General features: G+C 46.0%; 5 protein-coding genes across 9 annotated transcripts; 4 read left to right on the plus strand and 1 right to left on the minus strand.

Moving 5' to 3' along the window:
* Positions 1-546: 546 nt before the first annotated feature.
* Positions 547-7,236, minus strand: LOC112876464 (WD repeat-containing protein 6). 3 transcript variants are annotated; one of them, XM_025940584.1, is made up of 20 exons: positions 7,079-7,236; positions 6,675-6,955; positions 6,505-6,598; positions 6,325-6,407; positions 5,979-6,181; positions 5,729-5,867; positions 5,436-5,518; positions 5,091-5,303; positions 4,640-4,996; positions 4,386-4,557; positions 3,863-4,054; positions 3,574-3,777; positions 3,394-3,486; positions 2,794-2,993; positions 2,193-2,714; positions 2,008-2,088; positions 1,840-1,922; positions 1,126-1,767; positions 878-1,028; positions 547-798 (listed from the first exon to the last, which is right to left on the minus strand). In XM_025940584.1, exons 1-20 carry the CDS (start codon positions 7,173-7,175, stop codon positions 720-722), a joined length of 3,969 nt encoding a protein of 1,322 aa, XP_025796369.1. In that variant the 5' UTR covers positions 7,176-7,236; the 3' UTR covers positions 547-719. The 3 variants fall into 3 exon arrangements, 2 of the variants coding, with proteins under 2 accessions (XP_025796369.1, XP_025796370.1); XR_003225327.1 differs by lacking the exon at positions 547-798 and having other exon boundaries at positions 1,126-1,619; positions 1,742-1,767; XM_025940585.1 differs by lacking the exons at positions 5,979-6,181; positions 6,675-6,955; positions 7,079-7,236 and having other exon boundaries at positions 6,505-6,538.
* Positions 7,237-7,833: 597 nt separating this feature from the next.
* On the plus strand, positions 7,834-9,379 carry LOC112877542 (heavy metal-associated isoprenylated plant protein 39-like). Of its 3 annotated transcripts, none has more exons than XM_025941863.1 (3): positions 7,834-8,002; positions 8,124-8,205; positions 8,923-9,379. In XM_025941863.1, exons 1-3 carry the CDS (start codon positions 7,994-7,996, stop codon positions 9,153-9,155), a joined length of 324 nt encoding a protein of 107 aa, XP_025797648.1. In that variant the 5' UTR covers positions 7,834-7,993; the 3' UTR covers positions 9,156-9,379. The 3 variants fall into 3 exon arrangements, with proteins under 3 accessions (XP_025797648.1, XP_025797650.1, XP_025797651.1); XM_025941865.1 differs by having other exon boundaries at positions 7,842-8,002; positions 8,127-8,205; positions 8,923-9,367; XM_025941866.1 differs by having other exon boundaries at positions 7,843-8,002; positions 8,082-8,205; positions 8,923-9,367.
* An 857-nt stretch (positions 9,380-10,236) lies between these two features.
* Positions 10,237-10,780, plus strand: LOC112877543 (non-specific lipid-transfer protein 2P-like). The gene has a single exon (XM_025941867.1). It carries the CDS (start codon positions 10,297-10,299, stop codon positions 10,585-10,587), a length of 291 nt encoding a protein of 96 aa, XP_025797652.1. The 5' UTR covers positions 10,237-10,296; the 3' UTR covers positions 10,588-10,780.
* Positions 10,781-14,051: 3,271 nt separating this feature from the next.
* LOC112873567 (remorin-like) lies at positions 14,052-16,402 on the plus strand. The gene is made up of 5 exons (XM_025936569.1): positions 14,052-14,448; positions 15,232-15,276; positions 15,387-15,474; positions 15,783-15,864; positions 15,965-16,402. The coding sequence occupies exons 1-5, from the start codon at positions 14,301-14,303 to the stop codon at positions 16,163-16,165; spliced, it is 564 nt and encodes a 187-aa protein (XP_025792354.1). The 5' UTR covers positions 14,052-14,300; the 3' UTR covers positions 16,166-16,402.
* Positions 16,403-17,040: 638 nt separating this feature from the next.
* LOC112876300 (folylpolyglutamate synthase-like) lies at positions 17,041-21,435 on the plus strand. Its single transcript, XM_025940378.1, has 16 exons — positions 17,041-17,289; positions 17,374-17,498; positions 17,604-17,669; positions 17,864-17,973; positions 18,154-18,214; positions 18,406-18,489; positions 18,738-18,794; positions 19,065-19,125; positions 19,214-19,260; positions 19,352-19,429; positions 19,513-19,677; positions 19,753-19,998; positions 20,113-20,191; positions 20,392-20,544; positions 20,681-20,790; positions 21,049-21,435. The coding sequence occupies exons 1-16, from the start codon at positions 17,082-17,084 to the stop codon at positions 21,106-21,108; spliced, it is 1,710 nt and encodes a 569-aa protein (XP_025796163.1). The 5' UTR covers positions 17,041-17,081; the 3' UTR covers positions 21,109-21,435.
* Positions 21,436-23,216: the final 1,781 nt, after the last annotated feature.

The raw sequence follows: 23,216 nt of genomic DNA on the forward strand, positions 1-23,216 counted from the left end.
TGCAAAACCACATATTGATGACCACAAGCTCTATCTCAAAAATGCAAAACCACGTATTGATGACCACAAGCTCTATCTCACCTACCATATGTATTTTTCATCTACCCTTCAGCACATACACCTCCAACCATTGATGTATACGCATATGGATGTGACATTCGCTGCCAGTGATAAATCTAAGGATACACGTGGGTATCCAATAGTATTTTTTAGTCAGATAATTAATTACAATGGAATGCCACTCTAGTTTATTTTTTCTTTCAAATTATTTACGCAGAATGCCATTCTAATTTATTTTATTAATTTTTTGAGTCGATCCAAACTTGTTGGTTACCCAATTATTTTATCACTGATGATGTTTTTGCTTCAGTTTTGAATGCAAACATCGAGAGCAGCGGGTGCGCGCGCTTGCCGGCTTTCGGTTCAGCCGTTTATAATGGGCGCAATGTTACAAACGGCTCTTCTCTACAGCATTGAAATTTTGAAACCGATTGGGCTAGAGTCACATGTTAGCACACATTATAAGCCAGCCCAAACCAGAACCTGTGAACGAGCAAAAATCCCCTCGTGTTGATTTCTCAGTTCGTTTAAGCCTCGCCAACAAAAATTCCAACCAGAATCCGTCTCACTAGAGAACTACATATACGGTATACGGATATACCATGCAAGCACAGCGACACCCTGCAACCATGCGACTTCATAGAATTGCACCACCTTTGTCAATCGTCTTCAGGTTGCGAAAACTCAACCATTTGCATGCCCCTCCCAGCAACAGCAATCTGGTAATTCGTCTTTGCCCTGATAAAGACAACCACCACTACAATCAGAAACATCAAAAGATTGATGTAGACACACACATTGTTAAAGACTGGCTCACCGGTCTTGGAAAACGTCTAGAGTTTCAGGCTCAGGCACACTAATGATAGCATGGGAGTATTCCGTGAATTTGCCGGATGATCCTATCTTCCAGCATCTTACTCTTTGATCAAGGCCAGTAGAGAAAGCCCAGGTACCGTCTGTCCAGATTCCTAGCGAGAACATGGATATGCAGATATGCTTAACTCCAATGAAACAGAAAGAAAAAGTACAAACGTATGAACTACATTGATTGGAATGGTGACAAACCTTTAACTGCAGCACTATGAGCTGATGGGACCTTATGTTGATATAGAATTTTAAGTATACCATTGTCATGCGAGTTTAGCCTAGTTGTGGTAGTTGAGCGGTTCTCTAGGGATCCTACTGTGAAGATGAAGCACTGAACAGCCTGATCATCCCCACCACTTATGATGCAGTATGACTTGTCAGGTGTTGAGTATGATATGTGGAGACAATTAACGCCTGACTGATGAACACTAGATAATAATTGTATTGGCCTCAGTTCAGGTATCTCACATGACTGGGTACTTGAAGGAATCTCAGAATTTGAGACATCGCTTCCTTCATGCACTACATTCTGAGTGTTATCCACACCAGAAGTTTCAGATGAATTTTCAGCAGCATATGGGGTACTCAGGTTGCTTCCATCAGGGGGTGATATATCTCCATCTCTCTTCTTCAAAGAATGGTTTGCCAGTGATCTCCACCGGCGACGACCGCCTTGGCTCCCTCTTCCTGTCCTGGGACGCATTTGACAATCAATACTCATGTGTGGTTGCGTCTCTGATATTAGTTGCATAAAACCATGAACTGTCTCTGTCAGGTTCCAGAAAGTAATGCTACCATCTGTAGATCCACTTACAATAAGGTATCTATCCCCAGCATCATCTGAAAATCAGAGTGATAATTTCATTAAGATAAAAACAATGTCACAACAGGAGAGGAGAAAATAGAACTGACCTTTATAGTGGCTAGCATTGATGATAATATGCCGCAGCACCAGAACTGGTGATGCCTGTGGAACCAACAAGGCAACATCAAACCTGTACAAAATCGAAGCAGCAGCTCAGAGATACAGCCAAGAATACTACAAATTAGAAATTTGTTTCAGAAATTCAGAACGCGTACCACAATCGAGAAGGCAACAGAAGAGCACGGAGCACAACTGTTGCGTCCGAGCAAGCAACAACAACAAAGCATACTGTCAACCTGCCACAAAAGGGAGATTACAGGATGCAAGAGAATGAAACAAAGGCCATGCTAGCTAGATTCTGTACTGCAAGCAGCACATGGATCACAATATTGGATCCTACCTGAGAACCGGATGTTTCAAAAGAAATGCTGTAACAGAAAGGTAACGCCAGTCATTTTCCATGTGATCCATAACACCCAGATTTGGCTGCACAATGGAGGAGTTTCCTTCCTCACTACTCTGTTTTATATGGCCAGCTTTCAACCTGTTCCTGGCAATCTTTGGTGGCATGTGGGTAGTCAGCCATTGAAATGACATGGTCAAATCACCACTTTCCAAGTTTTTGGAGCTTTGCTTGGAGTCAGCATCTAAGCCATTCAGACATACTTGTCCATTTTCTATCCTAGGTTGCAAAATCCAAGTAGTCAGGACTTGCTTTGATCCAACAGATATGAGTAAGAAAGTCTTGTCTTTGTTTTCAACCACAATGTTATCAGAAATGTCGTTCAGACTGTAGTTATGTGATTTATCTGTTATTGTGTAGGTCCTCGGGATGAAGCATGTAGCTCGCACAGCTGACCCACCAATATGCTCCCCTAGCAATTTTGAGGAACGCCATCTTCCAGAACTACCAGTCAATAATCTGTAATGGACGTCACTACATCAGTATAAAGATGGAACATATGATTACAAATTGATCACTTAAGAAGCAAATTATTTACCCTGTAAGGCGCACAGTTCCATCTTCACATCCTGTTGCTATCAACAGATCTGAGCTATTCTCAAGATTTGAATAACTTGCTGGATCTATGAAGCACAATGAGTGCACTTCTCTACCATGAAACTGCAACTGGAGAACTTGAGGGAGTAATTTCCTATCTTGAGTTGGTGCCCAGTGCCTGTGAATGTGAATATCATGATCCTGCTTGAAAGGCAAAAACAGCAAAACGTTAAGTATGCGATGAAAAATGTGCAACACAAAATATAGTCAAACAACGGCAAAACTCAACTATGTGATGGAAAGGGTATAAAATGTAAAATATTGTTCCTTCTACAAGTTACGTGAGTAGGCCTTAGTCTGTAGCATTTTAGAGTTGAGACATGATTAAGCCTCAATATGCAAAGAGATGGAAACTAAAGTTGCCACTCTTGTGACTAATTCAGAATTACCAGCCCCTCGTAACAAGCAACGATGGAAGATATAACACATGCAAGCTTTGGAACGGAAGAAATAGTTCTCATGAGGTGTGTTAACTTTCACTAGAACATCAGCTGAGAAAAAAAATCCACAAAACATTACTAATGCAATTTAGAACACAAACCTTTACAAAGGCAAAGCAGTTCTGATACTCGGGGACCGTCCCAAGATAATAAGAATAAGGGCGCCGCCAACCTCCACAGGATACTTGAGCCATCTACAGACGATAAAAGTTTGGTGCTATTGATTAGCTGAACTGCTGGTTCCGATTGGCCAATTCATATGGTACATGTTGTTCTGTTACCTTTGTTTCATTCTCAAGGTCCCAAATGATAAAATCTGCAGAAGTGAAACCTATTGCATAGGTACTCAATTGGCTCTCAGGTGCAAGATTAGTGTAGATGGATTGAATGGTGCCCAATTCTTTTACTTGCCTCATTCCAAAAAATTCAATCTTTTGCACATTTCTTCCATACTTGAAGAAGCAAATGCAACCATCTCCCCCAGTCTATAAAATTTCAAGGATGGGGAGCATAGGTCAGAATGAGTCAATGACTTTGCTAATATGAATAACAATAACATTCTGGACATACAGTGTGAATTTCAATATGATCGGAAGTGGAGCCTTTTATATGAACACTTGTGACACTAGAAATGCCATGAGCTCCTTTAAAACGGTCACATGGAAGAATCTTCTGTTGCATCACACAACTGTCATACAGTACCAATATTTTAGGGAAAGGAAAGGCTGTGATGTTACCCTTTTTATCACCAGCTATAAGGATCTGCATGGGAAAAAAGAGAGAAATTACATATCATATAGTCACATCTTTAGTTAGTTTTATGAGAAAAAAATCAGCTAATTAGCAGTTAATGGTACGATGTATTACAGTCTCCCCACAGGGACTGAAACACCCTGTTCTACCTTCCAAGCAACATCTTACAATCTAAAGGCCTCCTTATTATCTTCATTCTTCTGTTCGCTAATCCTAGATATATAAACATTAACACTGTGATCCCAGATATTAAAATATAATGTTCACACAAAGGATTCTAACAATAAGAATTTATGGATTTGTCTTCAACTAGAAATCGAACAGGCTTTAAAATCAATACCTCCTCTCGAGGAGATGCATCTAAACACATGATTCGAGCCCCAAAGGAGGATTCAAACACTGCTACAAGTGAACACTTTTGAGGTGCATTGATAACATCCGCACTTGAGAACAGGGCATCTCTTATGTTCCATAACTTAAGCACACCCCTAGGATCAGCTGTGAAAATGTGACTGCAAGTGAAGGAAAATCTGATGAGAATAATGATTAGCTGCTATTTAAAATGTTTAATTAGAAATTTAACAATCCACGGACCTACATTCGAGTGACTTGCACCAGTATACTCCTAGTAGTTGCCTATCTTTTTCTGCTGGCCAGGTAAAAGATAGGTTCATTTTTGGTTCAATGCTGCCACTAGCTAAACGGACGATAGTAACATTTCCCCGGCCATCTCCAAGGGCAATTACGTCCTCCCTATTCAAAGAAAGGTTTGAGTACATCGGCATGACATCCATGCAGATAATTGGTGCTTTCTCAGTGACCTGAATAATCTCAGTCCATCTTACATCCTCAATGTTAGAGAGTTCAGCATGATGCAGATATCCATTATTTGTGGCAACATACAGAACATTTTCTTCTGCAAAGTGTAGACAACGTACATACTCGCTTTTGCTGTGATGAACCAATGAATAAACAATTTCACTGTCACAATATGAGAGATAGAGATATTATGTAAATTGTGGAACCATAAAGAAGTACATCACACCTATCCAGGGGGCCACACCGCCCCAAAACTGAAGGAGAAGATACTACGAAGATCTCAGAATCATAGTTCAGACCATCAGATACTAATTTGTCTTCCCCTTTGTCATGAAAAATGGAATTGCATAGATGGTGCACTTTGATGGCTGAATCAAACCCAGCAGTGACCAGAAGCAGTGAGCTTGGGTCAAATAAACATCGCCATATTCCCCGGCCACTGTAGATTACAGTAGCACAGTGAATTATTTTCTACTTAGAGTAAACACTTCTTGGAATTCCAGATAATTAAACAGCAGCATGCTAATTTTACACAAGTTACAATCTAACAAACTACATCTTCCAAACTTACATGTGTTCTTTGAACATCTTGATTAGCTTTCCATCCATTCCCCAAATGCAACAAGAACAATCCTCACCAGCAGTTATAACTATCTAAAAGGAAAGTTTAGTTATAAACAGTAAGAGATCTAGAGAAACGTTCAACTGGATATTTTAAATAATTACAACCCATTCAAGAGAAAAAGGTTTATTGACACTTTTTCTGTGCTGGAAATACAAGCAACAAAAATATAAAGCATTGAAAAATGATGAGGATGAAAAAATCATCTACAAAAGGAGAGGGAATAAAGTATGACAACTTACAGAATCAGAAACATAGCAATCCCATATCCTAGCACTATGCCCAAAAAGCGTGAGTTTTGGTATAATTTCAACACTGTCTTGACTGGCTGTCTGACTGACAAAACTTTGTGACTTGAAACTCAGCATCCACAAGCGAGCACTGCCACACAGCAATAAAATTAAGTGGGCCAACAATATCATGAAAGGCAATCGTATGAAACAAAAAGATTCCTGATGCAGGCAGTGGGAGCCAAAATCAAAACAGACCAACCTACGGTCATCAGAAACAGACATAAACTTTGATCCATCAGAGGACCAAGCTATTCGGAATATTGAACCTTCATGTTCCTTCAGCCTACCAAGATGGACTGTCATGTACTGATTATCACCAAGATGTATGATTTCGTTATCCCCTTCATACGAGTGTAACAAAGAGGATCCAAGATTTTGTGGTGCCAATTTCCATATGAGAATCTGGGAAAGAATATTAACATCAAGAGCTATTTATAATGAAATGTGAACTTCCCTATTCGGATAATTAGGAAATTGTTTAAGATTTTCCTTGAACATTTAAAGCGGAGCTAAAACAGAAACAGCCAAGAGCCTGGAAAGCTTACCTCATTTAAAATGGTTCCGGATGCCACAAGAAGCTCTGTAACAGAGTCTCCCCACATCCTCATGGAATACAGAAGGCACTTCTCTGCATCCAGAAGGCAACTTCATAACCAATCATGAAAGAGGAATTTAGCACAGACCATGCCGTTTGGACCAAGGGAGCACCGAGGTGCTGAACCAACCTGGAGATTTCACTCGGGTAACCAACACACGGTTGCTCAAATCCCACAGTGCTACCGAATTGTCACTCAGACCAATCGCAAGCAGCCCATCGACCTGCACCAGGAACCGCCACGACCAGTGAGGTAAAATCGAAAAGTTCCACCGTGAGAGCAAGAACCAAGCGCGGCACCTCCAGGAAACGCGCGTCGAGCACCCAGTGATCGAACCCCGGGAGCCTCTGCTCCAGCTCCAGCCGCAGCTCGCCCACTTCACTGCCATCTGCACTGACACGTAAGCCGAGGGCGAATAGCTTCACCCTCCTCTCACCGAACACCGCGAGCGAGTGGGTAGAGCAATCGGGGCTTCCTCCCCGGAGCTCGATGCCGTGGACGCGCACTCCGTCGAACACTTGGAACGCAGCGACGAGCCTGGCAGCGCCCACCTCGTGCACGAGAAGCTCCGATCCGGTGCCTGCAGCCACAAGGCGAAGGTCGTGGATGTTATCACCCGCCTACTCAGGCAGACACGCACGCTCCACCAGCCGCGCGGGCGAGCCACAATTGGATGGGAAGAGGGAGGAGGCGGGGAGTGTACCGGCGAGGAGGAGAGGGCGGGGCGAGGAGGGGAGGAAGGAGAGAGCGGAGACGTCCCCCAGGTAGGAGCCCGGACGGAGGTGGCCGCCGGCGTCCATGGCGAGGGCGGCGTAGACTGGGAGTAGGGTTTATTCGGGGTTAGCTGGTTGGGCTGCTGACGGTCCGTCCTTGGGTTCGGTTTCAGCCGGCGCTGGTTGGTCTGGAGCTCCGTTTGCATTCAACCATTGGGCCGGGCCGGGCCAGGTGGCCTGTACGAAAACAAGCCCGTATTGAGCTCTGTTTTCTTTTGCGATGGAGTCTATCTACCAAGATGTAGGAGGAGCGATGATCGAGTGGCCAACCAACCAAAAAATTTTGTCCGGTGCCCGATCGTCGTCAGAGGAGGCAGAAGGAATCTTGAGCGACCGCCTAAGAACCTTCCTGAGGAGTAAGCACATGTGGATGCTCAATCTAAAGCTTTTCTTCTTCTTTAAAGGAAAATCGAGTAAGATTTCTTGTTCCGATCCCGCCTGTGCTCGAGCGGAATGACCACCGCACATCTGGAGGTTAACCACGGCTTACGCAGGCAGATTTACAACAAAAATTGATAGATAACACAACCATTGCTAAACTCTTCTTGCAAAGAGAGAGACAGAGACAGAGACAGAGACAGACGGGGCAAGAAAAACAAACAAATAAAAGCGCTTCCTGAGATGAGACGAGCAGTCTCCGTGTGGAAACACCTAGACGGCTTTGTTTGTCCTGCTGGTCATCTGAATGGAGAGGAGACATCCACTCAGGGCCCTCTATAAGACCAGCCAATACTCTTCCCGCTGTTCACATTTCTGCCAAGAAATTAAAGGAAAACAAACTTCTCATCTCTCCTGAGTTGAGCCTGAGCAAGCAAGCAGCCTCTCCTCTGGTGCTCATCGATCATATGGCTCAGGTTGCTGATGCCTCATCTCCTTCCTCAGATCCTTTTTCTGCTTTCATGTCCACGCATGTTACTGGATGCATGGCTGCAGAGAGCGAGTCGTCTAATTAAAGAGTTTGATAACCGGTGCTAGCAGAAGGTGGTGCTCCGGGTCCCGGCCATGACCGACGACAAGACGAAGCAGAAAGCCATGGAAGCCGTCGCAGATATCTACGGTAAGCAGTACTAGCATGTTTCTCATTCATTGCTTGTTTGTCAGTTCGGATTAAAGAGATCAGCTGCTGTGCTTGTGTTCCACAAGCCCGAAATTAAGTTGACCGGCTTAATTATATTAGCTAGGAGCGAGATTGAAAACGGAGGATGTGCATGAAGCATGTCATCTCTAGAACTGAAACTACGACACACGTTGCTTGGGTTCATCTTTCTCATTCACTTGTACGTTCACCTTGTGAGTTATGGTATGCTATTATCCATTATTCAGAAACATGGCTTATCAGAGACCGATCGATCGGTAGCTGAATTTTCGTGATGACCATAGAGCATGCATGGTCAGAAGCTAGCTAGGTTGTTAGGTGGAATCAGATTGCGACGCCTGATCAAACACGTAGTCTGTCAGAGCATGAAACGTACTGCTCTTTTGTTCGATGCAGAAAGTTGGTTGGTATCTACGGGACGGGATGGGCCATTATTTGCAGGCATGCGAAATGAATGGCTGGCCATCACTCATGGCATGAGGTGGGCAGATGCTCGAAAACAACATCTAATCATATGCTGCATAATTAAATAAATAAGTAATTCTAATAATATGCTCGGTGCGTGCTACACTACAAATCGGCTCGGCTCGGCTCATCTCATGCTGAGCTAGCTGACACCTGACAGATCAACTAATGACGCATCGTATTTTTGTTTGTGTTTGGTCTTAATTGGTTCAGGCATCGATTCGATCGCGGCAGACCTCAAGGACAGCAAGATGACGGTGATCGGCGACATGGACACCGTGGCCATCGCCAAGAAGCTGAAGAAGCTGGGGAAGATCGACATCGTCTCGGTCGGCCCCGCCAAGGAGGAGAAGAAGCCGGAGAAGAAGGAAGAGAAGAGAGAGGAGACGAAGAAGGATGAGAATAAGAAGCCGGCGGAGGGGGAGAAGAAGGACAAGAAGCAGTGAAAACTCGGTCTGAACTGAAGAAGTAAGGAAGCAAGCCAACGGAATCACGTAAATCCGGCGAAAATCTCGGCTGAGAGTGAGAGCTGCGTGGTGTGTCCCCATTGCCGAATCGCTTGCCTTGTGTACCTTTCTGCTACTGGCTACTGCTACGCACAAGAAATCGAGACGTTTATTTTTTTTTAAAGAAAAAGTCGAGACGTTTACGCTATCAATAGCGGCTGACATGAATCCTGCCTGATTCAGTTTAGTTTATTGTCACATCAAATCTTCGAACATCAAGTTTAGCCCGAACACCTCTGGCAGTCATCGCTTGGCGATTGCAGGCTGCAACGGCCGTCGAGGATGGCAGAGGATTGTCGTAACTTGCAAGAGATCTCAAAGGATGGCATCGCATGAAAGCTGCAGATCTTCGTCAGAGGCACAGTGGGCTGCTGAATGACATTGACAGCGACGAGATAGATGATCCTCCTCCTGTGCAGTTCTGCACCATTTGTGGCTCGCCATGGAAGAAGTAGGAGGAGGCCTCCCCGTGATTTGGGCTCCGGTCCGTCGTGGCCCATGCGAAGCGAGCGTGTTACGGGCCGTCTCTTCTATTTCTGGGCTATTCATGGGCTTTGGGCCAACGCAAGTTTAGGTGGTGTGGTGCAGTAGAGGGGTAGTAAGTAGATTTAAGCCCACAAGGGATGGGCCACCACACCGAAAAGAGCAAGCGTACACAGGCTGCAGGACGTCATGGGCTGAGTTGGTTGGTTGGTTGGTTGGGAGATGATGGTGGACCGACGCCGACGAGAGGGAAGGAAAGGACGACGACGACGTCGGTGGTGGTCCGCTGGCATCAATGGCGTCGTCGTCCAACGAGCAACCACCACCCGACTGAAATTGACCTGTCCCATGGATCACCGGTTAAACATAAATGCAGTCCACGCATAATAATCGTCGTATGTATAGTTGCCGCATCAACCCGGTCATATCATTTTCACATTCTTCCATCGTCCACCATACGTACGTGTCTGCAGCACCCGCATTACGTGGCGCATGCAAGACGATCCAATTCCGGCTATAAAGGGGCGAGGAGCCGAGCCTCCTCATCCCTCGACTCGCCACTCGCCATAACCCATCCATCGTCGGGCTACTACATACTATGGTGGTGGTGGAGATGAAGAAGCAGGCTGTGGTGGCGTGCGCGGTGCTGCTGCTGCTGGTGCTGGCCGGCGGCGCGTCTGCGGCGTCGTGCAACGCCGGGCAGCTGGCGGTGTGCGCGGCGGCGCTGACGTCGGGCGGCAAGCCCTCGGCGGCGTGCTGCTCCAACCTCAAGGCGCAGCAGGGGTGCTTCTGCCAGTTCGCCAAGAACCCCGCATACGCGCGCTACATCAACAGCCCAAACGCGCGCAAGGTCGTCACGTCCTGCGGCGTCGCCGTGCCACGATGCTGATCGATCCATCAAGCCGCGCGTGCACCTTGTCTAGCTATAGCTATCATCATGTCTCTATCCTAGCTACACATGCATGCGTGCGCATATACTTAGAGCAGTCGTGTACATGCTTGCGGTTGAGCCGCTACGTCGTCGTATACGAGGAATAAATAAAAGAGATGCCCGGGCTGCTCCCTACTTTGATGTTTCGCTAGGTATGCAGGGCCTTCTCCCCTTTTTTCTACCGAATTTATACTTTTTATAAAAAAAACAGAATTCATGTGGTATATCTTTAAACCCATTTAGTGGCCCAGCCGGGTTTCGTCTTCCGCTGCGAAAAGCTGGCGTACGTAAGTTTTTTCCTTCCCAACTGCTGCAGCACCAGGTAGCATGCAGCACACGGCGGCACAGCCCCAACGCGCAAGAGCGAAGCTCACTAGAAGCTGGGGGAGATTGCACACGTAGATGTGTCTCTCTTTTTTTTTCTTCTAGTATCCATGGTGTTCTATAGTACATATTTCATGCATTTCAAAAGCACTTGACATTTCAACGTTCAATGGGGAAAACATTGAGCTAATGTAGTCAACATTTTGGTTTCACTAGCTCATTCAAATAACTACATATTTCAACATTCAAAAAAAAACTCGATTCAACAATCCAGGAGAGTTAGTCCAACATTTCAGATAAACTAGTTTAACATTTAGTTTAAAAATGTGGAAATAGTATGTTTAAAATGTTGACATAGTTCATCCAAAATGTTGACTTTTAAAAAAATAAAATATATTCATATTGGAACTCATTGTGTTGGATTAATTCTCAACAACGCTGTAATTTAAACGGATTCAAAAATAAGTTCATGGTTTGGAAGAAAAATGCATTTTAAGCCATAAAGCCAACGCCATGCGCAGAACCAACCATACAGGGACAGTAGTGCCAGTGTTTCGGACTGCGGACTCTAGTGAATTTGTGTTTGCGCGTCTGGCCCGGATTGTGCGCAAGAAAGTTGAAGAGAGTTATATTGGTTTGGATGAAATGTTCCTACGTCCAGTTCGAGCTGCTTGTGTTCTTGCACTGGTTTGCAGTACGGGTTACAAACGGGCGAGAGAGGGAGTGGGTTCCTAAGTCTCTGATGGCGAAGTGTCGTGTGAGCGTATGAGAGTTTTTTTAGTCCCCCTGCAGGGTCCTCCCTTTCTCTTTTATAAGCCAAGGGGCAAGGGTCGGATACTTGAGAGAGAGTAGAAAGTGGAGGGTCGTCGGGATCCTGCCGCCCTTCTTTCCTTTACGTGGGCCCCATAGGCCCTGTTGATGACGCCGCGGGTGTCCTTGCGCTGCTCCCCGCGTGACGTGCGCCTTAACAGGGCAGGTTGCGCAAGCCCCTAGCGTGCACGACGGGCGACGTGCGTTCTGACAAGACGAGCGGTGTGAGCCCCCGTCGCATTTTGCGGCACGACCCTCGGCGCGGCGGGCGACCGGGGTTCGCGGTAATGGCTTGTTCTCTCCAGAGCTCATGTCGAGGCACGTCCTTACCTATCCTCGTACCAGAGGTTCAACCCCCGGCACGACCTGTCATTTCATGACACCCTGAGAGCACCACGTCTGTGCGGCGGGTACGGCCGAATCCGTACCCTCAAGGTCGGGCAAAGCGGAGCTCCGCCTCGGGGTCGGGCGAGGCCGAGCTCATGCCCTTGGGGTCAGGCGAGGCGGAGCTTCTCTCTCAGGGGTCGGGCAAGGCCACGCTCGCATCCTTGGGATCGGGCGAGGCGGAGCCGGACCTCTGGTGGTCCGGCGGGGTGGCTCGTGCCCTTCGTCTGGGCTTGGTATTGTGCCGTCCGTGGCCATACGACAGCCTGGTTAGGCTGAGCCGTATATTTCGGGAGAGCTAATCTGTAGTTAGCTAGCTTCCTAGAGAACATACTTTGGGGGATCCGTGATATCCACCCCCGGCACCTAGCAACCCTCAAAAGCACCTACGTGGATAGCTCTCCCCTGTTCCCACCAGCTGCGGATGTTGCAATTTAATCGGACAGTGCACAATGTGCGAACATTGGAAGATGGGTAAGTTTTTATCTTCCGGAAGATACTATTCCCGCCAGCTGCAGATGTTGCATTTTAATCGGACAGTGTACAATGCGCGCACGAATCGCACGAACATTAGAATATGGGTAAATTTTTATCTTCCCCAACATATATGTACTCTTCTGTAGATAGATGGATGGATGGATAGGTAGATGGTCACCGACCCACACACACTGCTGACTGCTCGGCGAGGCAGGAGCAGAGAACCGGCAGCAAGGCACCGTCATGTATGTATTCCATCAGCATATATTATACTGTAGTAAGCATTTCAGGCGTCCATCGAATTCGAATGACCTCTCTTCCTTTCCAGCCACACGTACAGCTTGTTTGATCAGGTACAGCAGAAAAAGCAGCATGCCCTACTACTCTGTGTGGTGGGAAAAGGCGGCAATGATTGTCACCGCTAGCACAGGTAGTAGCAGTGGTTCCCGGGCGCTTGCTGTGGTTTATCTCAACTTAATGATTGGTGATTCATTCTCGCTCTCACCCCCATCAGCTTAATTCCCCACGGATCGATCAGTGTACGCGGTTGTGGACGACTTTGCTGACTGCTCTTCAGAATCCACAGTAGAGTACCCCGCCCACATTCTCATTCTCTGGCAGTGGCAGGTACATATAAATCCCATTTCTGCGCTGCTTGGAATCCCCCGAAAGCTCTCATCTGCCGCTTGGAATCAATCTGTCAGCTATCATCATCATCTGATGATGATGATGATCTCATTCCCGCGTGCAATTTGGTACTGCAGAATATAATAGATAGACGCCGCAGCATCACTCATCAAGCAAGAGTTTCTCTTCTCCCAGCAGTCCCAGCTAGCAGGAGCATGACCAGCTCGATGCATGGGTCTAGCTGTGAGCTGTTGGGGCCAGGTGGCCGGCGCAGGCAGCAACGCAACCTGGAATTCCGAGGCGGCGGCTCGGCTGTCCTATTGGGCCCCATGTAAGGTTGGCAGCGGTTGAGTTGCCATGGCGTGCATCCAACACCAAATTGTTCACAGCTCACAGACCATACGGAGGAGCTAGCGCAACCAAACAAAGAAAAAAAAAAGAGGCTAGCTAGCTTTGATTGATGGACTAGCAAATTTTATTTTGCGTTATTACCAAGAGTCCACGACATTTAACCGTACCATCTAAAGTCGGGTCGAAAAGGACTCAGACTGAACGACATGTCGTGGAGGTGTAACTGCAGGTACCCTAGCTAGCTCTCTGCTTAAAAAGAAAAAAGTCACCACTCACCACAATGTAAGTACTGCACCTATCATATCACCTATGCACCTTGAATTGATCGAATCATCTTGATGATGCAAGTGCAACCCTCTACCAGCTCACCGCCTGCCTGGAACAGCCCATCAATCGTCTCATTTCTCTTGTTAGTTAAGCCACCTCAGTAGTCGTAATATGCTTTGCGTGCTTGCTTAGAGAAAACACTAGCACACTTTTGTTTCTCTCTCTCTCTCTCTACATATATCTACCAGGAGCTTACTCTGCCAGCTTCTATATATCCTCCTAGCAGCTAACTGTTTCAGCCCCTGTGCGGCCATTCTTCATTCTGCTGCTTGCCACCTCTTCACAAAGCAGGCCTTCTTCTGTAGCTCTAAGCGTCTTGCAAGCTCAGCTGCTGCTTGTGAGAAGGTCCCATCTGCTTGAGTTCAGCATCAATGGCGGCGGAAGAGGCAAAGAAGGTGGAGGTGGAGGCGACCAAGGACATCGCTGAGGAGAAGGCGATTGTGCCGCTGCCGACTCCACCGGCTGCAGCCAAGGTCGACAAGCCGGCCGACGACTCCAAGGCCATCGTTGCTGTCAAGGGTATGTAAAATTACCATCCTTGTAGTTTGTACTACCAACTTAAACATACGATACACTCGAGATGCTTCTATTTACTTTATACTAGTTTATTAGTCTGATCTCCCCAAACCAAAGCTTACAAGATCATGCAGGGAGCAATTTTTTACCTGAACATTTCTCTAGTTATAGAGGGGAAACAAGTTCCCTTTCATCTCTTTTCAGAGTACACTGGTTTTTGGGTAAAATCAGACAGACCAAATAAAAACTAAAGGTCATTGTTCGTGATTGTCGAAGTATAAGTGAATTTCCCTCCTATTCCCTTTTTGGGTTAAATTAGTCAGTGCATGCACCTCAATCTGGTATCAAAGTCGGAGGTGTCGAGTTTGCGATTAAATAAAATAATTGCAATTTTCACGTTTGAGGCCTAGCGGAGCCTGCACGTGAGGGGGAGTGTTGAAGCACAAGTGAATTGCCCCCCTCTTCCCATCAGATTAAGTTTTCTGGGTTGAATTAGTTGGTGCATGCAACTCAATAGTAATTATATGGAAACTAAATGTCCTCTATTTTTTTCCCCACAAACTGCAAAATAGATTATTCAAATGTGTGACCTTTTTTTAACAAATTATTGTGAGGCCGAAATAAAAAAGGAAACAACAACGACCAGGCACTCTGAAATATTTATCAGCAAGTACTCTAGCACTAGAAGCTTGGGCTAAGCACTTCAGAACCAGCTGAACATTCTGATACCCACGAAAAAGAAAAAGAAACTGAAAATTCTGATATCTCACCTCCTTTTTTGTGCAGACGCTGCTGGGAAACCTGCAGCTACAGGAGGTTCAACTGAAAGAGGTAAAACAAAAGAAACATGTTCATCAAAATTCCCAATTTAGACAACAGAAAAAACAATTCTCATCGTGCAGGCTCATTACACCCATCTTATTCCATCCCTTTTTCTTCAGATGCTTATCTCGCGAAAATTGAATCCGAGAAGAGATTGACTCTGATCACTGCATGGGAGGAGAGTGAGAAGGCGAGAGCTGAGAACAGGTAATACTCAGCTGTACTTAATTTGGAGTCGCTTGAAAGTGAGATTGAGGGGCATTAAATTCCTAGTCGCTTAGAAGTAAAACAGATTAAATTACCAGTGTGTGTTCTACTCAAATGGCACGTCACTCTGGCTCGATTTGATGGGAGCGATGAATATCTTAAGATGCACTCAAAGCATGAGAAACGAAAGCGCACCTTTCGTCTCCATTTGCATGGAAGATGCAACTGACCTCTCAACCACACCAACAACAGATTGTACTGTCTCCAACTAACTCATTTCTGCATTTGTCTGCAATGATCGATGACAGGGCTGCCAAGAAGCTTGCGTACGTCACTTCTTGGGAGAACGCAAAGAAAGCAGAGATGGAGGCCGAGCTTAAAAAGATCGAGGTAGGCGATCAAGTTGCTGACAAGTCACCATCACTGTATGGTAACTTCAGTTAGCAGTTCATCGGTGACATTCTGCAGCACTGATTGGCATGGCATGCAGGAGCAACTGGAGAAGAAGAAGGCGGCGTACGAGGAGAAGCTGAAGAACAAGCTGGCGATGCTCCACAAGACGGCGGAGGAGAAGAGGGCGCTGACGGAGGCGAAGCGCGGGGAGGAGATCATCATGGCGGAGGAGCTGGCCGCCAAGTACCGCGCCAAGGGTGAGGCTCCCACGAAGCTCTTCGGCCTCTTGAAAGCATAAGAAACCCACGATCTCTGCCGAAGATATGCACACGTTGGGATTGTTACCTGTAGACTTGGTGCATGGCATGTTTGTGGTTTGTGAATGTGTACTTGAAGAAGGCCACCGGTGTGTATTAATTAATTTTGTTGTTGGAAGGTTTGATATCTGGTGCAGTTTGTAAAAAGGAATTCATTCTGTATATGCATAGGAGTGCAGCTCAGCTCTGATGGATGGATGTATACCCTTTTTTTGTCCTTTTTCATGAAAGCTTTGTCCGTCCAGAATTCAGTATCAGTAATGCAACAAAGAAAAATTGGGAGGAGCTTAGCTAAGACATTATCAATGCAACTAATGCATCAGAGCTCAAGCATTTACGACTGAAGAAAAAGAAATTTACAAAAACCAATCCTACATACAACGGTAGATACAACTTAGAAGTACCTCCAGGCAAGGTGTAATTTCAGGGGCCTGTTTTTAGCCGTATAACACGGTCTTGATCTTGAACTGGGTTACTGAAACAATCACAGAAAAGCCAGCACCGGCAGTCTTCAGAGAAACCTGGGCGGCGGCGGCGGATCAAATTTCAGTTTCAACTGGTGGTGGAGAGCGAAGTTACTCTCCAGTGGCTTAACAGTTAAAATAGCACCACAGGCATTGATTCGCATGATGAATGCCCTCCTCGGATTTCCGCCTCGGACCGTCCATGCCTCACCCAAGATGCCGACCCTGCTTCGGCGACTAGTATTTCTGTCCGCAAACGGCCGCAATGCTGAACACGCAACGCAACAAGTGGGCAAGAATACGCTTCTGCTCCAGGAAAGCGTATTTCACTTTCGAAGCGGCGTAGATAAACAAAACTGCCGCCACCCACCCGGTTGGGTAAGAAAAAATAATAGGCCCACCAGTCAGTGAGCCAAACACGGACGGGAATCTTATGCCGCATAGCGGCGCCCGTGGGGCCCACCGCGGCGCCGCCGGCACGACCACCAACCCCTTCCTCCACCATCCCGCCACCGCCGCCGCTGCAGCCCGCACCCGCTCCACGCTTATGCGCTCGCACCCCCCTCTCGCCGCCCACCTCCTCCTCCTCTCCTCCTCCACCCGTCGCGCCATGGCCTCCACCGCCGCCGTCGCGCGGGCAGGTGAGCGGCGCAGGGACCGAGCTTGCTTAGTACGGCTGATGTTTGGTGAGGTTAATGACCAACGATGTTGGGACAATTTTTCAGCTGGTGTGGCTGCGGCGGAGTACGAGGAGGTGCTGGGGCGCCTCTCCTCGCTCATCACGCAGAAGGTGCGCGCGCACAGCGGCAACCGGGGCAACCAGTGGGGCCTCATGGCACACTACGTCAAGGTCCGTGCATTTCCTTCTCCACTCAAGTCCTAATGCTCCAGGTGTGAATCGTAATAGAATGGATGATCGTTTGATTCGGTTCGATCTCGCTGCTACGGTGCGTAGATTCTGGACCTGGAGGAGCCGATCGCGCGGATGAAGGTGATTCACGTCGCAGGGACCAAGGGGAAGGTAAACTAACTGCCAAGTTGCTCGAGTAGGTTGCCGTGTGACTTCTAGCTTGATCAGAAAGTTCAGATTTTGAATTTGTCCAATGTCCAGCACTAATTGAGCTTTTCAAAAAGACGTGCTAGTTTAGTGCAATTTGTATTTGGTACTAGGATGCAGTGCAACCAATTCTATGTCTGTATTGATTGTATCTACAGGGTTCGACATGCACGTTCACTGAATCAATCCTGCGATCGTGTGGCTTCCACACTGGGCTGTTCACTTCACCACATTTGATGGATGTCAGGGAGCGATTCCGGCTAGATGGGTAATTCTTCGCCTATTGTTCTTTTATCTTATATCCGCATCAAGCTCCGGTGATGATAACAGTAGATCCTTTATGCTTCTGAATAATTTTCTGTATGCTGATGTGCTGGGTCATCTTCTTTGTGTTGTTCCTGTAATTGGTGATTGCACTGACCTAGCTCCTCCTTTTTGAGGGAACCAGAGTTGATATTTCTGAAGAGAAATTTTTGAAGTACTTTTGGTGGTGCTGGAATAAGTTGAAGGTAAATGTCTTCATTTGTTGTTTCATACAAAGTCACTCTGTGCTGGATGCCTACCACCTACAAAGCGCAAACAAAAGAATTAATTTCATCAGGACTTTTTTGTATTTTTGTTATATAAGCTATCTGATCTCATCATACTCCTTTTATTTTATATAAACTGTGGATGATGAGGTAAATGGGCTTACTTCCAGGAGAAGACTGATGATGATATTCCCATGCCAGCCTATTTCAGGTTCCTGGCGTTGCTTGCATTCAAGATATTTTCTGCTGAGCAGGTGAAATAAACACAAACATTCCCTGTCCTTTCTGCCTGCTTTGCTGTTTTCAGTCGTTACATCTGTCTAGCCATAAAGATGGCCAAGTCATTTTACTTACATAGAAGTGGACAAATCTATGATTTTAAGGTAGACACATCTGTCACATATGAGTTCTTCTGAGACTTCGATTTTACTGACCGGTTATACATCTTGAGTTTCCTAGCATCTGCTAAATCATTTCCCTTGTCTTTTTATGGCTCTAATAGGTAGATGTTGCTGTTCTCGAGGTTGGCCTTGGAGGGAAGTTTGATGCAACTAATGTGGTATGTGATGTTCTATTCCAGTAATGTATACCTAAAGAGATTATTTTTGTGAGCATCCTTGCATCATGTGCAAAAGGATGGATTAGATCAATTTATAGGCTTGTTCCTTGTTTAAAATGCTGTGTTATCCTGGCTTTCAAAGCAACTCTGTTTAACGGTACCTTGTATTTCTTCTGAGCGACATCATTTATATTGCGCACTGTGATCTTGAACTATCCCAAAACAAAGAGCTTGAGTGCTTGACAGGTCTGTAAATTTGGGTGTCTGCAGGTTGAAGCACCTGTAGTTTGTGGGGTATCTTCGCTTGGATACGATCATATGGAAATTCTTGGTTAGTCATGTAACCTGACAATTGAAGTACTCTACTATTAGGAAAAACGGGCTTCATGCTCTCATGTTCGCCGGTGTCCTGTGAGCAGGGAATACGCTTGGAGAAATCGCTGGGGAGAAGGCTGGGATTTTCAAGGTTTTCTTAGTTGTTTCCTAGAAAACTACACTTCAGTTCCATAGTCAATTTTCTTTAATTCTTTTGGTTCCCTGGTGTCTGCTATTAACAGAAAGGAGTTCCAGCCTATACTGCTCCACAACAAGAAGAGTCAATGGTTGCTCTCAAACAAAGAGCTTCGGAGTTGGGTGTATGTTCTATTATCAACTCCTTTCTATTTTTTGGTTGCTCCTATTCTAGCCGTGATACTTAATGCAGCATTGGTTTCTGAAGATCTCTCTCCAAGTTGCTGATCCTCTGGAGCCGTATCACTTAAAAGGTCAACATCTTGGATTGAATGGTGAACACCAATACATAAATGCTGGCCTTGCAGTTGCTTTGGCTAGTACGTGGCTTGAGAAGCAGGGACACAAGGACAGGATACCACTCAATCGTACTGTAAGTTTTCTCAGTCATGTTGCATTTCCAAAAGAAAGATGGCATAACGATTTCTTCTGCTATGATGGAATTCAGGATCCCTTACCAGATCATTTTATTAGAGGACTATCAAATGCTTGTTTGCAAGGGAGAGCACAGATTGTTCCAGATTCACAAGTGAATTCAGGAGAGTCCATAAATTCTTCTTTGGTTTTCTATTTGGATGGGGCTCACAGTCCTGAAAGTATGGAAATATGTGCCAAGTGGTTTTCTCATGTCACCAATGACGATAGAAGAATACCATCTTCCGCAGAGCAGTCTCAGAGTTCTAAGTCTCTAAAGGTATGTCTCACAGCACATCTCTACTTTTGTCATGCTTGAATTGACCCACTTTTGCATATCTTACAACTTAGATTCTTCCCTTATATGAAAATTTTCTTTTGAGACCAATTGCAGATCCTTCTGTTCAATTGCATGTCTGTGAGAGATCCTATGAGACTGCTCCCCCATCTCCTGGACGCCTCAACTCAAAATGGTACCTAAAAAATTTTCAACACTGAAAACATCCATTGCAATCATTCACCGTGTAATTCATCTAAATTTGTTTAACTGGTATCAATTGAATTTACTTCCTTGAGTTCTGCGTGAAGTTAGAGTTCATTTTCAAGTTTGACCTTTGCTGGTTCTGGCCTTCTAGGTGGAATGGATGCATTCATTGTTATCTAATTTTGTCAGGAGTCTACTTTGATCTGGCCCTATTTGTGCCAAACCAATCGCAATACAACAAGCTTGGTTCTAACACATCAGCACCTGCTGAGCCTGAACAAATCGATTTGTCATGGCAGTTGTCACTCCAAACAGTGTGGGAGAAGTTACTTCAGGATAAAGGTTCTTCCGAAATCCGAACTTGGTCGCTTTAGCCACTTTTGCTGCATTTCTTAGTGCCTTATACGTTTTCTCCATTGAAACAAGCATTGTCTTGTCTGGAGATAATATTCTAATAACTTGCAAGTAATCGGTGCAGGAATAGATAGTGGAAATTCCAGTGACACTAGTAAAGTTTTTGCATCTCTTCTACCCGCGATCGAGTGGCTAAGGAAGAATGCCGAAGAAAACCGATCTACTTCTTTTCAGGTAAAAGTTTCCAAGAGAACATAACCTTTCCCCTGTAGAAATATGTATATTTATCCTAATGTTTGTCAGCTTGGTTTGTCCATGCATTCTGATGTGTGTAATTTCTGTCCTACTATCCGTGCTAATATGGGATCTTGTTTATTTGCTAATTTCATTTTTTACATGATTCCGGAACTGTTATCTTATCATTTTGTCTTATTTATCTAGCTGTCTTCACACTCGATGCTGATATATTTGTGTCTCATGGCACTGAACCAGGTCTTGGTTACTGGCTCCCTGCATCTCGTCGGTGATGTCTTGAGGCTTATTAATAAGTGATCTATTTAGCAATGATATACAGCTTGAAGTTCAAACTGGAAGCAACCAATGGTGTGTCCCATGGCTAACAAGATTAGCGAGGGAAGAAATTTCAACGGCTTGATTATGATGCTAACCAAGCTGCGAGGTTCTCGACTTTTACATTCTGTGTTTTCTGGCCACAGTTCGCAACCTACTACACTCAGGAAATTTTTATGCCCACTGTTGTAGCTCAGATGTAAACTCATGAAATAAGGTGATTCTGATCAGGCCATCATTGAACTAGTTTGAGAAAGGTGATTTGGAATGGAACTCGGTCTAGCAATAATTGTGCTTGGGTCTTTCTCAGTATTTGCGCTTGGAACTAAATTGAACCAATCCAATTATTACTCTCAGAGCTGTGATCGTTACAGAATTCATTGGAAAGATAGCTGTACTTTTCCTAGGCTTTGCTGATTGTAGCTAGCCCCGTTAACGGCTGACCATATATATCCCAATGATAGGATAGGGCAGAACAGTGGTTTCCCTGTAGCTCACCCGTGAGAAACCTTCTTTCCATGGCCAGCCACGATTCTGTTAGGCGTAAGACACGCGACATGACGGTTTTGATGGGTCAAGAATCGAGACTGACTGGTAGCTACTCCCTGAAAGGTCGTGGTCATGGCATCAGTCAGCTGTGAGGGCCTTTGATCCCGTTCGGCGCGGTGTCCGCGACAAGCCAAAATGGTGAGGCAATCGCACGCCTGCCCCCGTGTCTCGTTTCGCCTCACACAAGTCGTGCGTGGTTGCCTGGTCGCATCAGCAATTCAACAGCAGCTGCAGCTGCCTCATGGGTCCAGATGGCTAAACTGGATTACTTTCTTTGCCGCTCATGCTGTCTTGATCCGCACATACAAAACGTTTGCAAGTCGTTGGCTATGACCAGGACATCATCCAATGCACTAGACTACTACCCCACATGCTATTGCCCCGTCAAGAGACGTTTTTGACTTTCGGCTAGGCTCTCTCTCTCTCTCTCTCTCTCTCTCTCTCTCTCTCTCTCTCTCTCTCTCTCTCTCGCCTTGATGCATTGCACGCTATATAGCGACGGACAAACCAACGCATCTCTGTTCAGAACATCAGACTCGATCGGTTGGTACCTCCAAGTCCTTTGACTTGTTGTAACCATGAGGAGATTATCAGAAAGCTTCAGATTCATGCTACTAGTAGTAGTACTCACTCTGTTACTGACAGGCCTCTGCCATGGCCGGCGAATCCCAAGCGCGGAGGCGGTCATGGCGCACGACGTCGAGGCGCCGCCGGGCGAGGGCTTCTCCAACAAGCACAAGCAGCAGGGGCCTCGTTGGAGGCGCGTGCAAGACTTGTCCGAGTCCAAGAGAAAGGTGCCGCAGGGGCCGAACCCGCTGCACAACTGAAGGCCCAGCTCGAGTGCTGCTCTGGATGAACAGTCTTGAGCCCACGGCCACGGGCAGGAAGCAGAGAGGGATTTTTGTATTGGTAGTATACATGTAAGCTATTAGCAGTAGTGGTCGATCGAATTAAGTAGCAGCGCAGACTTGAGATCGTGGTTTACGTGTGTGTGTTTATTCCTGGAATGGCAAACTGATTTGAGAGATGTGTTGTTAGCTGGAAATTCAATTCGCGACATGGTTGCTGCTTCTGGTCCATGGATGATCGGCTGCCTCCACGGTGGCCGCCGGCGCTCGTCCGTGTGGCGCTGGCTGTTGCTGTTCCTGCCACCCGTGGAGGAGCGGGCGGAGGAGCACGACGAGCGACAGGCGCGTATAGGGGATCATTTGCTTCGCGGCCGCGGCTCTCCGGAAAATTCATGTCACCTGGCGCCTGCGCCGTCGACGGCGGACGGGAAAGCCATGGCCATCCGAGATACGATGGAGGAGCAAATCCAGTTTAATGTGGGGGGTTTTCTAAATTTTAACCTAAATAATCTAAAGACCGAGCTCTTATCTTATACAATTTTAAGCTAAAAGTAGGGGAGATAAAGGACCTTAAATTTTTAGCCAAGTAATCTAAAGGTTGAGCTCTAATCTTATACAATTTTGAGCTAAAAATATATAATACCAAGTTGGATTGCGAAAAAAGCACTAGGGTCATAATCCTTTACCACCCTT

Source organism: Panicum hallii, chromosome 9 (assembly GCF_002211085.1).
Source record: "Panicum hallii strain FIL2 chromosome 9, PHallii_v3.1, whole genome shotgun sequence".
Classification (NCBI taxonomy): Eukaryota; Viridiplantae; Streptophyta; class Magnoliopsida; order Poales; family Poaceae; genus Panicum; species Panicum hallii.